General features: G+C 38.6%; 1 protein-coding gene across 1 annotated transcript; it reads left to right on the forward strand.

The window, feature by feature from the left end:
- Positions 1-180: 180 nt before the first annotated feature.
- On the forward strand, positions 181-14,822 carry LOC149487216 (uncharacterized). The gene is made up of 5 exons (XM_089697129.1): positions 181-205; positions 388-497; positions 13,737-13,925; positions 14,430-14,589; positions 14,713-14,822. The coding sequence occupies exons 1-5, from the start codon at positions 181-183 to the stop codon at positions 14,814-14,816; spliced, it is 588 nt and encodes a 195-aa protein (XP_089553255.1). The 3' UTR covers positions 14,817-14,822.
- Positions 14,823-16,155: the final 1,333 nt, after the last annotated feature.

Below are 16,155 nucleotides of genomic sequence, written 5' to 3' on the forward strand. Positions count from 1 at the left end.
CAAACTTCTTACCTATATGATATAGGTATTCATAATTGTATTGTAGTTAAAACTGGAAATTATATCTGAAACAATTGCAGCCTCGTAGCATACGTTATTTATGTGTTATTTTCAGTGTATGTTAAGAAATACCTAAATATAGATTTTTTTTAAACGCAACGCGCATAAATATTTTCAATTATGTGTCTGGACATGAATTTTACAAGTAAGTTTTATACATATATAAATTGTAAGAATCAAAATTAAAATATAGAACGTATCACTTTTATCTTAATAATAATAAATTAACATCTAAATATATTTCAGCTTAATTGCGGTCGCAGTTAGAAATACATACAGCTTATTTTAATTCAATATTAAAGCTAATTTATTATATTTTATTAACAGTGATTAAAATGACAAAATGCAATAAGCAATGCAATAAGATGTGTATGGATGGTAGATGTTGCGGTATGGAGGTCGAGACAGGGTGTCTCATATGGGCCATTATAAGTACTGTAAGTAGATTTCCTACTTGGAACATAATATATAATTTATATTTATGGTTTTATGGCATTCAAATGCTTTATAAATATAAATTTATAAAGAAAATAGAAAAAATTCGATCACGAGGCGGGACTCGAACCCGCATCCTTTCGCGCCATTCCGGGGCGGATGCCTGACCAACTCAGCCACTCGTGACCCGCCAGAGCAATCGAATTTATTCTATTCCTTCAGTTTTATGTGTCTGAAGGGACACACCGCGCGCCATTTATTGAGATGATTAACAACCATTTCAACCAATATGAAGCACTTTTCAGTGAATACAATATTGTAACGATGGAACACGACCTTTTTTGTTGAATTTATATTTATGGTTTTATGGCATTCAAATGCTTTATAAATATAAATTTATAAAGAAAATAGAAAAAAATCGATCACGAGGCGGGACTCGAACCCGCATCCTTTCGCGCCATTCCGGGGCGGATGCCTGACCAACTCAGCCACTCGTGACCCGCCAGAGCAATCGAATTTATTCTATTCCTTCAGTTTTATGTGTCTGAAGGGACACACCGCGCGCCATTTATTGAGATGATTAACAACCATTTCAACCAATATGAAGCACTTTTCAGTGAATACAATATTGTAACGATGGAACACGACCTTTTTTGTTGAATTTATATTTATGGTTTTATGGCATTCAAATGCTTTATAAATATAAATTTATAAAGAAAATAGAAAAAATTCGATCACGAGGCGGGACTCGAACCCGCATCCTTTCGCGCCATTCCGGGGCGGATGCCTGACCAACTCAGCCACTCGTGACCCGCCAGAGCAATCGAATTTATTCTATTCCTTCAGTTTTATGTGTCTGAAGGGACACACCGCGCGCCATTTATTGAGATGATTAACAACCATTTCAACCAATATGAAGCACTTTTCAGTGAATACAATATTGTAACGATGGAACACGACCTTTTTTGTTGAATTTATATTTATGGTTTTATGGCATTCAAATGCTTTATAAATATAAATTTATAAAGAAAATAGAAAAAATTCGATCACGAGGCGGGACTCGAACCCGCATCCTTTCGCGCCATTCCGGGGCGGATGCCTGACCAACTCAGCCACTCGTGACCCGCCAGAGCAATCGAATTTATTCTATTCCTTCAGTTTTATGTGTCTGAAGGGACACACCGCGCGCCATTTATTGAGATGATTAACAACCATTTCAACCAATATGAAGCACTTTTCAGTGAATACAATATTGTAACGATGGAACACGACCTTTTTTGTTGAATTTATATTTATGGTTTTATGGCATTCAAATGCTTTATAAATATAAATTTATAAAGAAAATAGAAAAAATTCGATCACGAGGCGGGACTCGAACCCGCATCCTTTCGCGCCATTCCGGGGCGGATGCCTGACCAACTCAGCCACTCGTGACCCGCCAGAGCAATCGAATTTATTCTATTCCTTCAGTTTTATGTGTCTGAAGGGACACACCGCGCGCCATTTATTGAGATGATTAACAACCATTTCAACCAATATGAAGCACTTTTCAGTGAATACAATATTGTAACGATGGAACACGACCTTTTTTGTTGAATTTATATTTATGGTTTTATGGCATTCAAATGCTTTATAAATATAAATTTATAAAGAAAATAGAAAAAATTCGATCACGAGGCGGGACTCGAACCCGCATCCTTTCGCGCCATTCCGGGGCGGATGCCTGACCAACTCAGCCACTCGTGACCCGCCAGAGCAATCGAATTTATTCTATTCCTTCAGTTTTATGTGTCTGAAGGGACACACCGCGCGCCATTTATTGAGATGATTAACAACCATTTCAACCAATATGAAGCACTTTTCAGTGAATACAATATTGTAACGATGGAACACGACCTTTTTTGTTGAATTTATATTTATGGTTTTATGGCATTCAAATGCTTTATAAATATAAATTTATAAAGAAAATAGAAAAAATTCGATCACGAGGCGGGACTCGAACCCGCATCCTTTCGCGCCATTCCGGGGCGGATGCCTGACCAACTCAGCCACTCGTGACCCGCCAGAGCAATCGAATTTATTCTATTCCTTCAGTTTTATGTGTCTGAAGGGACACACCGCGCGCCATTTATTGAGATGATTAACAACCATTTCAACCAATATGAAGCACTTTTCAGTGAATACAATATTGTAACGATGGAACACGACCTTTTTTGTTGAATTTATATTTATGGTTTTATGGCATTCAAATGCTTTATAAATATAAATTTATAAAGAAAATAGAAAAAATTCGATCACGAGGCGGGACTCGAACCCGCATCCTTTCGCGCCATTCCGGGGCGGATGCCTGACCAACTCAGCCACTCGTGACCCGCCAGAGCAATCGAATTTATTCTATTCCTTCAGTTTTATGTGTCTGAAGGGACACACCGCGCGCCATTTATTGAGATGATTAACAACCATTTCAACCAACATGAAGCACTTTTCAGTGAATACAATATTGTAACGATGGAACACGACCTTTTTTGTTGAATTTATATTTATGGTTTTATGGCATTCAAATGCTTTATAAATATAAATTTATAAAGAAAATAGAAAAAATTCGATCACGAGGCGGGACTCGAACCCGCATCCTTTCGCGCCATTCCGGGGCGGATGCCTGACCAACTCAGCCACTCGTGACCCGCCAGAGCAATCGAATTTATTCTATTCCTTCAGTTTTATGTGTCTGAAGGGACACACCGCGCGCCATTTATTGAGATGATTAACAACCATTTCAACCAATATGAAGCACTTTTCAGTGAATACAATATTGTAACGATGGAACACGACCTTTTTTGTTGAATTTATATTTATGGTTTTATGGCATTCAAATGCTTTATAAATATAAATTTATAAAGAAAATAGAAAAAATTCGATCACGAGGCGGGACTCGAACCCGCATCCTTTCGCGCCATTCCGGGGCGGATGCCTGACCAACTCAGCCACTCGTGACCCGCCAGAGCAATCGAATTTATTCTATTCCTTCAGTTTTATGTGTCTGAAGGGACACACCGCGCGCCATTTATTGAGATGATTAACAACCATTTCAACCAATATGAAGCACTTTTCAGTGAATACAATATTGTAACGATGGAACACGACCTTTTTTGTTGAATTTATATTTATGGTTTTATGGCATTCAAATGCTTTATAAATATAAATTTATAAAGAAAACTAGCTGGTGCGTTGTGCGCGGGCTGCAAGCAGCCCGCGAGCCCCTTTTGCCCCTGGGTTGAAGCAATAGGGCAGTCATTTGAAAATGCATCCGAATTTTCTGTCCATTTGTTACATCTGCTAACAGCGAATCTACAGTCAGTCGGTAATGCTTATAAATTCCCCATTCAAGTATTTTCCACTCCGGGAGGCTGTCCACCTTCGAGGGAGCGTGGTGCGGAAGCATCCCAGGGCAGAAATCTTCAGTCATTTGAAAATGCATTAAAATTCCCCGTCAATTTGTTATTATCTGCTAACAGCGATTCCACAGTAAATCGGAAGTGCTTATAAATTTCCCATTCAAATATTTTCTATTCCGGGGGGCTGTCCACCTTCGAGGGTGCGTGGTGCGCGAGCTGCAAGCAGCTCGCGGCTCATCCCAGGGCAGAAATCTTCAGTCATTTGAAAATGCATTCGAATTTCCTGTCCATTTGTTACATCTGCTAACAGCGATTCTACAGTGAGTCGAAACTGCTTATAAATTACTTATTATTCAAATATTGGTTAAATTTTTGAAACGTGATCCCGAATTTCATTTATTTGATGTGTCTAATCAATAGCGGTGACTTTTCATAATAAACTGTTCAAGACAATAAATGTGTGAAGATGTATAAAACATATTGAAAACTTCAAGTCTTTTTGCGTCGTTTAAAATCAAATTCATTATGCTTTCGGCACTTAAAATATCTAAGTGAAAGCCATAGGACTACAGTCAAAGGGTGTATCGAATAAGATATCGTTACACTATAAAAATAACTATGTACTTTAAAAAAACCGACTTTAAAAACGGAAAAGTAAAAAAATAATTAATTACTACATACTTATTATTTAGTTGTGTTATTCACTATATACATTTGAAGTCGGTGCCAAGCACTAAGCACTTATTAAACTACGCTATTTTTTGATACAAGAACTGCGATTATTTCGATACAAGAACTACCTACTTGCAATTCAATTACATTATTCGCAATACAAAAAATTGGCTATTTTCGATACAAAAACTACACTACTCTTGGTGTAAGTCCTACGCTTATAAAGCGTGAACGATTGGCTCATTAACTCAATAAATGTGTGAAGATGTATACATTATTACTTATAACTTATTGAAAACTTCAGTCTTTTTAGTAGCTTCGTTTAAAATCAAATTCATTATGCTTTCGGCACTAAAAATAAGAACCTACTTTTCCGTTTTTGAAGTCGGTTTTTTTAACGTAGTTTTAATAGTTTTTAACCTACGTAGTTTTTTTGTTTGAGTGGGAATCGCCCTAAAGTCGCTTCTGTTCAAGAGTTTACTTAACACGCTCGTCGCTTCGCTCCTCGCTACCTATTTGAATATTTACGCCGGCCGCTGACGTGACTTGCTCGCTTCGCTCGCTTGGCTAGTGCGGTAGTTCAAAAGTTAACCTAACTCGCTCGTCGCTTCGCTCCTCGCTACTTCTTTGAATATTTACGCCGGCCGCTGACGTGACTTGCTCGCTTCGCTCGCTTGGCTAGTGCAGTAGTTCAAAAGTTAACCTAACTCGCTCGTCGCTTCGCTCCTCGCTACTTCTTTGAATATTTACGTCGGCCGCTGACGTGACTTGCTCGCTTCGCTCGCTTGGCTAGTGCGGTAGTTCAAAAGTTAACCTAACTCGCTCGTCGCTTCGCTCCTCGCTACTTCTTTCAATATTTACGCCGGCCGCTGCCGCGACTCGCTCGCTTCGCTCGCTTGACTCTTGCGGTAGTTCAAAAGTTAACCTAACACGCTCGTCGCTTCGCTCCTCGCTACCTATTTGAATATTTACGCCAGCCGCTGCCGTGATTCGCTCGCTTCGCTCGCTTGGCTCGTGCGGTAGTTCAAAAGTTAATAAATATTTTCTACTCCTGGAGGCTGTCGACTTTCGAGGTTTCGCGGTGCGCGGGCAGCAAGCAGCCCGCGGCGCCGTCTTTTGCCGTTGCTATTCAATTACCCTTCCTACTATGGAAATTTCCATACAAAATTTTCGAAAAAAAAAATTTCACTTTTTACCAAAAATTATTATATGCCTGGAAGCGGACCAGGTTTTGAAGCATTTTTTACTTCGGCGACCCCGACCTACCTGCCACCGGTTCAGAGAGCCGTTGAATTTCGTGATGTATGAAAAATGGAAACCGGGGGTCGGAGAGAAATTCTGAGTATGCAGTTTTGTGAATATGGCCGATTAGAGCACAGAAATCAATTTTCAGACCGATCGTAAAGTAACCGGCGCCACCATCTTGCCTCAAAAAATAGGCCATTTTTGAAAAAAAAAATGGCGTCCAATTTGAAATTTATCGATTGCCCTGGTAGCGCCCCATCTTCCTGATTATTTTTTAGTTCTACACCCCCCACCTATCTCGCGCCGTTTCGGAGAGCCGTCGAATTTTGCGTTGTATGAAACTCGGAAACCAGCGATGGAAACTCGATTATGAGTATGCCACCTCAATGTGCGGCTCGATTAAAGCCCCTGTGCCAAGTGTCAGCGCGATCGGACCAGCGATGGCCATTTTAGAATTTGTATGGCGGCGGCCATTTTTTCCGCCATTTTGAATTTTTTTCGCACTCTGTGGTAATTGCTCGAGGTCTACTCCAAGTTTAGTTCGAGCACCCCAGATGTAGCTGCTACCGTTTGCGCGGGCCGTTGACCGTCTTCGAGAGATGAGGGAAAGTTTAAGATTTCGTATTTTTCTGGATATCCTGGGAGCTGGGCGAGTACGAATGCATCATTGGTGTATTTCTCCGTTGCGCCACCTCGTCTAAATTTACGTTTTTATGTTTGCGCCAAAAATGGAAAAATTCCAAAATCGAGCGACCCACTATGGCTCCCTGGTAGCGTCCCAGGGTGGTGATCATTTTTAGTTCCGGGACCCCCCACCCAACTCGCACCGTTTCCGCGGGCCGTTGGATTTTCCAATGTATGAAAGTTGGAAACCGGGGCCCGGAGCCACTCGAACGGGGCACCGATCGATTCGCCGGCTCGAACAGAGCACGTGTGCCAAATTTGAGACGTAAGGATTCATAAACGGCGATTTTGGCAAAGTACGGCGGCCATCTTGTTTTCGCGAAAATCCCCATTTTTCCACCACCCCTGGTAATCGCCACCAGTTCCGAGCATTTTTTGTTCAGACACCCCCCCTCCAGGTATCACCGTTTTTGCGCACCTCCAGGGGTCCACTTGGTTTTCGAAGATGATCGAGATCGCTATATTTTTCCTCTGCTCACTCGGCGCACCTCTACACAATCACATAATTATCCCCCCCACTTTCCGCGTAGTTTCCGAGAAAACCGATGTCAGTCAGTGAGTGAGTGGTAGTGTAGCTTTATATATTATAATAGAAAAAATTCGATCACGAGGCGGGACTCGAACCCGCATCCTTTCGCGCCATTCCGGGGCGGATGCCTGACCAACTCAGCCACTCGTGACCCGCCAGAGCAATCGAATTTATTCTATTCCTTCAGTTTTATGTGTCTGAAGGGACACACCGCGCGCCATTTATTGAGATGATTAACAACCATTTCAACCAATATGAAGCACTTTTCAGTGAATACAATATTGTAACGATGGAACACGACCTTTTTTGTTGAATTTATATTTATGGTTTTATGGCATTCAAATGCTTTATAAATATAAATTTATAAAGAAAATAGAAAAAATTCGATCACGAGGCGGGACTCGAACCCGCATCCTTTCGCGCCATTCCGGGGCGGATGCCTGACCAACTCAGCCACTCGTGACCCGCCAGAGCAATCGAATTTATTCTATTCCTTCAGTTTTATGTGTCTGAAGGGACACACCGCGCGCCATTTATTGAGATGATTAACAACCATTTCAACCAATATGAAGCACTTTTCAGTGAATACAATATTGTAACGATGGAACACGACCTTTTTTGTTGAATTTATATTTATGGTTTTATGGCATTCAAATGCTTTATAAATATAAATTTATAAAGAAAATAGAAAAAATTCGATCACGAGGCGGGACTCGAACCCGCATCCTTTCGCGCCATTCCGGGGCGGATGCCTGACCAACTCAGCCACTCGTGACCCGCCAGAGCAATCGAATTTATTCTATTCCTTCAGTTTTATGTGTCTGAAGGGACACACCGCGCGCCATTTATTGAGATGATTAACAACCATTTCAACCAATATGAAGCACTTTTCAGTGAATACAATATTGTAACGATGGAACACGACCTTTTTTGTTGAATTTATATTTATGGTTTTATGGCATTCAAATGCTTTATAAATATAAATTTATAAAGAAAATAGAAAAAATTCGATCACGAGGCGGGACTCGAACCCGCATCCTTTCGCGCCATTCCGGGGCGGATGCCTGACCAACTCAGCCACTCGTGACCCGCCAGAGCAATCGAATTTATTCTATTCCTTCAGTTTTATGTGTCTGAAGGGACACACCGCGCGCCATTTATTGAGATGATTAACAACCATTTCAACCAATATGAAGCACTTTTCAGTGAATACAATATTGTAACGATGGAACACGACCTTTTTTGTTGAATTTATATTTATGGTTTTATGGCATTCAAATGCTTTATAAATATAAATTTATAAAGAAAATAGAAAAAATTCGATCACGAGGCGGGACTCGAACCCGCATCCTTTCGCGCCATTCCGGGGCGGATGCCTGACCAACTCAGCCACTCGTGACCCGCCAGAGCAATCGAATTTATTCTATTCCTTCAGTTTTATGTGTCTGAAGGGACACACCGCGCGCCATTTATTGAGATGATTAACAACCATTTCAACCAATATGAAGCACTTTTCAGTGAATACAATATTGTAACGATGGAACACGACCTTTTTTGTTGAATTTATATTTATGGTTTTATGGCATTCAAATGCTTTATAAATATAAATTTATAAAGAAAATAGAAAAAATTCGATCACGAGGCGGGACTCGAACCCGCATCCTTTCGCGCCATTCCGGGGCGGATGCCTGACCAACTCAGCCACTCGTGACCCGCCAGAGCAATCGAATTTATTCTATTCCTTCAGTTTTATGTGTCTGAAGGGACACACCGCGCGCCATTTATTGAGATGATTAACAACCATTTCAACCAATATGAAGCACTTTTCAGTGAATACAATATTGTAACGATGGAACACGACCTTTTTTGTTGAATTTATATTTATGGTTTTATGGCATTCAAATGCTTTATAAATATAAATTTATAAAGAAAATAGAAAAAATTCGATCACGAGGCGGGACTCGAACCCGCATCCTTTCGCGCCATTCCGGGGCGGATGCCTGACCAACTCAGCCACTCGTGACCCGCCAGAGCAATCGAATTTATTCTATTCCTTCAGTTTTATGTGTCTGAAGGGACACACCGCGCGCCATTTATTGAGATGATTAACAACCATTTCAACCAATATGAAGCACTTTTCAGTGAATACAATATTGTAACGATGGAACACGACCTTTTTTGTTGAATTTATATTTATGGTTTTATGGCATTCAAATGCTTTATAAATATAAATTTATAAAGAAAATAGAAAAAATTCGATCACGAGGCGGGACTCGAACCCGCATCCTTTCGCGCCATTCCGGGGCGGATGCCTGACCAACTCAGCCACTCGTGACCCGCCAGAGCAATCGAATTTATTCTATTCCTTCAGTTTTATGTGTCTGAAGGGACACACCGCGCGCCATTTATTGAGATGATTAACAACCATTTCAACCAATATGAAGCACTTTTCAGTGAATACAATATTGTAACGATGGAACACGACCTTTTTTGTTGAATTTATATTTATGGTTTTATGGCATTCAAATGCTTTATAAATATAAATTTATAAAGAAAATAGAAAAAATTCGATCACGAGGCGGGACTCGAACCCGCATCCTTTCGCGCCATTCCGGGGCGGATGCCTGACCAACTCAGCCACTCGTGACCCGCCAGAGCAATCGAATTTATTCTATTCCTTCAGTTTTATGTGTCTGAAGGGACACACCGCGCGCCATTTATTGAGATGATTAACAACCATTTCAACCAATATGAAGCACTTTTCAGTGAATACAATATTGTAACGATGGAACACGACCTTTTTTGTTGAATTTATATTTATGGTTTTATGGCATTCAAATGCTTTATAAATATAAATTTATAAAGAAAATAGAAAAAATTCGATCACGAGGCGGGACTCGAACCCGCATCCTTTCGCGCCATTCCGGGGCGGATGCCTGACCAACTCAGCCACTCGTGACCCGCCAGAGCAATCGAATTTATTCTATTCCTTCAGTTTTATGTGTCTGAAGGGACACACCGCGCGCCATTTATTGAGATGATTAACAACCATTTCAACCAATATGAAGCACTTTTCAGTGAATACAATATTGTAACGATGGAACACGACCTTTTTTGTTGAATTTATATTTATGGTTTTATGGCATTCAAATGCTTTATAAATATAAATTTATAAAGAAAATAGAAAAAATTCGATCACGAGGCGGGACTCGAACCCGCATCCTTTCGCGCCATTCCGGGGCGGATGCCTGACCAACTCAGCCACTCGTGACCCGCCAGAGCAATCGAATTTATTCTATTCCTTCAGTTTTATGTGTCTGAAGGGACACACCGCGCGCCATTTATTGAGATGATTAACAACCATTTCAACCAATATGAAGCACTTTTCAGTGAATACAATATTGTAACGATGGAACACGACCTTTTTTGTTGAATTTATATTTATGGTTTTATGGCATTCAAATGCTTTATAAATATAAATTTATAAAGAAAATAGAAAAAATTCGATCACGAGGCGGGACTCGAACCCGCATCCTTTCGCGCCATTCCGGGGCGGATGCCTGACCAACTCAGCCACTCGTGACCCGCCAGAGCAATCGAATTTATTCTATTCCTTCAGTTTTATGTGTCTGAAGGGACACACCGCGCGCCATTTATTGAGATGATTAACAACCATTTCAACCAATATGAAGCACTTTTCAGTGAATACAATATTGTAACGATGGAACACGACCTTTTTTGTTGAATTTATATTTATGGTTTTATGGCATTCAAATGCTTTATAAATATAAATTTATAAAGAAAATAGAAAAAATTCGATCACGAGGCGGGACTCAAACCCGCATCCTTTCGCGCCATTCCGGGGCGGATGCCTGACCAACTCAGCCACTCGTGACCCGCCAGAGCAATCGAATTTATTCTATTCCTTCAGTTTTATGTGTCTGAAGGGACACACCGCGCGCCATTTATTGAGATGATTAACAACCATTTCAACCAATATGAAGCACTTTTCAGTGAATACAATATTGTAACGATGGAACACGACCTTTTTTGTTGAATTTATATTTATGGTTTTATGGCATTCAAATGCTTTATAAATATAAATTTATAAAGAAAATAGAAAAAATTCGATCACGAGGCGGGACTCGAACCCGCATCCTTTCGCGCCATTCCGGGGCGGATGCCTGACCAACTCAGCCACTCGTGACCCGCCAGAGCAATCGAATTTATTCTATTCCTTCAGTTTTATGTGTCTGAAGGGACACACCGCGCGCCATTTATTGAGATGATTAACAACCATTTCAACCAATATGAAGCACTTTTCAGTGAATACAATATTGTAACGATGGAACACGACCTTTTTTGTTGAATTTATATTTATGGTTTTATGGCATTCAAATGCTTTATAAATATAAATTTATAAAGAAAATAGAAAAAATTCGATCACGAGGCGGGACTCGAACCCGCATCCTTTCGCGCCATTCCGGGGCGGATGCCTGACCAACTCAGCCACTCGTGACCCGCCAGAGCAATCGAATTTATTCTATTCCTTCAGTTTTATGTGTCTGAAGGGACACACCGCGCGCCATTTATTGAGATGATTAACAACCATTTCAACCAATATGAAGCACTTTTCAGTGAATACAATATTGTAACGATGGAACACGACCTTTTTTGTTGAATTTATATTTATGGTTTTATGGCATTCAAATGCTTTATAAATATAAATTTATAAAGAAAATAGAAAAAATTCGATCACGAGGCGGGACTCGAACCCGCATCCTTTCGCGCCATTCCGGGGCGGATGCCTGACCAACTCAGCCACTCGTGACCCGCCAGAGCAATCGAATTTATTCTATTCCTTCAGTTTTATGTGTCTGAAGGGACACACCGCGCGCCATTTATTGAGATGATTAACAACCATTTCAACTTAGAATAGAATAAATTCGATTGCTCTGGCGGGTCACGAGTGGCTGAGTTGGTCAGGCATCCGCCCCGGAATGGCGCGAAAGGATGCGGGTTCGAGTCCCGCCTCGTGATCGAATTTTTTCTATTTTCTTTATAAATTTATATTTATAAAGCATTTGAATGCCATAAAACCATAAATATAAATTCAACAAAAAAGGTCGTGTTCCATCGTTACAATATTGTATTCACTGAAAAGTGCTTCATATTGGTTGAAATGGTTGTTAATCATCTCAATAAATGGCGCGCGGTGTGTCCCTTCAGACACATAAAACTGAAGGAATAGAATAAATTCGATTGCTCTGGCGGGTCACGAGTGGCTGAGTTGGTCAGGCATCCGCCCCGGAATGGCGCGAAAGGATGCGGGTTCGAGTCCCGCCTCGTGATCGAATTTTTTCTATTTTCTTTATAAATTTATATTTATAAAGCATTTGAATGCCATAAAACCATAAATATAAATTCAACAAAAAAGGTCGTGTTCCATCGTTACAATATTGTATTCACTGAAAAGTGCTTCATATTGGTTGAAATGGTTGTTAATCATCTCAATAAATGGCGCGCGGTGTGTCCCTTCAGACACATAAAACTGAAGGAATAGAATAAATTCGATTGCTCTGGCGGGTCACGAGTGGCTGAGTTGGTCAGGCATCCGCCCCGGAATGGCGCGAAAGGATGCGGGTTCGAGTCCCGCCTCGTGATCGAATTTTTTCTATTTTCTTTATAAATTTATATTTATAAAGCATTTGAATGCCATAAAACCATAAATATAAATTCAACAAAAAAGGTCGTGTTCCATCGTTACAATATTGTATTCACTGAAAAGTGCTTCATATTGGTTGAAATGGTTGTTAATCATCTCAATAAATGGCGCGCGGTGTGTCCCTTCAGACACATAAAACTGAAGGAATAGAATAAATTCGATTGCTCTGGCGGGTCACGAGTGGCTGAGTTGGTCAGGCATCCGCCCCGGAATGGCGCGAAAGGATGCGGGTTCGAGTCCCGCCTCGTGATCGAATTTTTTCTATTTTCTTTATAAATTTATATTTATAAAGCATTTGAATGCCATAAAACCATAAATATAAATTCAACAAAAAAGGTCGTGTTCCATCGTTACAATATTGTATTCACTGAAAAGTGCTTCATATTGGTTGAAATGGTTGTTAATCATCTCAATAAATGGCGCGCGGTGTGTCCCTTCAGACACATAAAACTGAAGGAATAGAATAAATTCGATTGCTCTGGCGGGTCACGAGTGGCTGAGTTGGTCAGGCATCCGCCCCGGAATGGCGCGAAAGGATGCGGGTTCGAGTCCCGCCTCGTGATCGAATTTTTTCTATTTTCTTTATAAATTTATACATAATATATAATATAATAAGATTTCCTATAGATAAATGTTACGCGCAAAGAAAGAAAACGCGAGCGAAAATATAGGTCGTCCATAGGCACACACCACACCATAATGCGAGTGTGTTGCTGGCTTTGTTTTTTACTTTGAAGTTATAATACATAGTTAATGAAATTACTAAAATATTAACTAAAAAAACGCATTGATAACATAAACTCATGAATATATTATATTGTCCTTGATAAGTCTACGAAGTTTGAATTTAATTAGTTAAAACAGTCCTCTAAAAGCTTGCTAAAAGTGGGTCAAAATTGAGTCTAAACTCTTACGTTATTGGTTACATAAAAATATACAGGTGAAGCTAATAGAAGCGTTTTTAAAATATAATAAAAGATGAATTTTACAGATTCTTTCAGCCTTGGCGATGCTATTCTCTTGGAGTTTAATTTTCTATCTTAATTACTTCGTGGGTCATGGCGGCGACCCTATAGGTTTCGGTATTCTTCACATGTATAACATACTATTAATCGTTGTAAGTTGTTCAATAACATCATCATTTGTTTTTTCGGTAATTCTGCTGGTTGGAGTTGTCCAGGTAAGAAAACTTTGTTATAATATTTATACAAATATATAAGTTAATTGGTGTATGCAGGTTTATTGGCTACTTCGACGCCTGAAATTATTATTGTATCTCGAATAAAAATTAAAGAATGCCGTATAGAATGCCAATACAAATCAATTCTTGGATTGGCTATTGACAAGCTTTTGTCAGAAAATGGATAACGATCAAATTAGTTGCGACTTTTGGGTTATGATTGTTTATTAACATTGAGCGTAACTAAGTCAAGATAATAATAACTAAAACGTTAGATGTAAGGGCAAAAGTCTAGTAAATCTACGCCTGTATAGAGACACACGAATACTTGATAGAACTGTTATTCGTAATACTAAGTTATATAAAATTGATAAAATTAAAACGATTGAAATTAATATGATTTCTAAATGCGATAACGAAAAAGATTGAATTTACGCAAGATCATAATTTAGTTTTATTAAACAATAATTAACTATTAAACAAACTAATTTATTTATATTTCAGAAAAAAGCGAAATACCTCGAATCCTACATCACTTATGGAATATTAATATCTGTTTTTATGCTGGCCGTGTTTGTGGCTGCTTCTTTGTTATCAGAACTTGGTGGTCCTAATGGCTTTGTTATTTATTTAGTATGTTCCATTGGTTTTATCATATCATTAGGTAAGTATAGTTTTATATGAATGTAAAATATAAAACAAAGATCAACAAATAAAATGCAAAAGATTTTATTAGAAATCGATAACATATGAATATATTGTAGAAAGTTAAACAAAACTGTTCCAGGTTTATACTATGGACTTATTTTACACATGGTGAAAGTTACGTCCCTTAAATTTAACGGAAATTTAACACAGCAGAACCCAGAAGCAGAAAAGACAAACGTTTAAGCAGTGAAGGCGAGAATAGATTAATTTATCTTAAATTGGATAAATTAATATATTCTATTATGTGATTATAATAAATTATTAAACACTACACTCCTATATTAATAATTAAAATCTAAAAGATTTCCTGACTTATTTTCCTCTTTAACTCTCTTTCGATATAAAATATTATGTAAATTTTGGTACTTGAAGCTTTTATGTAAGTATATATTGAAAACCTATCTATACAAAAATAATAAATAGTTGCGTGAAAATATTCGATAACTAACTGTGTGTGAGTAATGCGGATAAATCCGCGGTTTTATCCGCATTACTCTGCTTGTCATTCTGCTCCTATTGGTCTTAGCGTGATGATAATATGTAGCCATCCTTGATGAATGGATTTTTCTCTAACAGCGAAATAATTTTACAAAACGGACCCGTGGTTCCTGAGATTAGTGCATTCAAGCAAACAAACTTTTCAGCTTAGTATAGATAATATTTTTTAAACATGGTACCTAGGTAGGTATGCATTGATGTTATTTCAATAAATACCTATTATTGATATACTTTGATGTACAATTAGGTTAGTAGCAATTATTCTATTGTATTCTATTCTTTGTATATATTAGATACCTACCTACGTATCGAATACATAATTTTTTGTGAAATATTGCTACTTAAATTGCTTTTCATATTTCTTCGTCTAAGCATTAAATAAAATATATTTCTAAATAATATCTCTGTATATCTAAAATTCTTCTGTATTCACAATGATAGTTACCAAACTCCTCTGAAACGGCTGAACGGCTGAAAAGCAGAACAACGTTTGCCGGACAGCTTACAGCCGCAGTATCAAATTAAATAGATACCTATACGTATACAATATACATAAGTACTTATATTTATAAAAAAAATCGCCTATACATATTTTTATTGTACCTGATATTGAACTTAAATAGGTCTGAAATAAAAGTTAATTGAAACGTTCGTTTGTTTTATTATTTACTTCCTGAGAATGTTCCTTGTGTACTTATTAAATGAGTATTTTAAACCCACGCCCACAAAAAATCCACAAACACGATACCATTTCACCATTCTTATCTCTGAACCAGCTTTCCGCCAGCGTGAGACGCAATTTGTTAATTGAAGGACAAACAATCCATAGCCTACACTGAGTACACCTACGTCCAAGTTACGGCATTTTTAGCAGGATCTCCAGTCTCCATGACAAATTTCATCAAAATCAGTAGATATATTTTGGCTGTATATTGACGTCATGACGTGAATTTCTAGTACTTAAAATAATAACAATAAAATATTAAAATAATAACAATAATCAATTAATAACCAAATTTTAGTA

Source organism: Colias philodice, chromosome 7, assembly GCF_061535455.1.
Source record: "Colias philodice isolate Cphi_HAF_F1 chromosome 7, ilColPhil1 Martin Lab GWU primary, whole genome shotgun sequence".
In the NCBI taxonomy this organism is placed as follows: domain Eukaryota; kingdom Metazoa; phylum Arthropoda; class Insecta; order Lepidoptera; family Pieridae; genus Colias; species Colias philodice.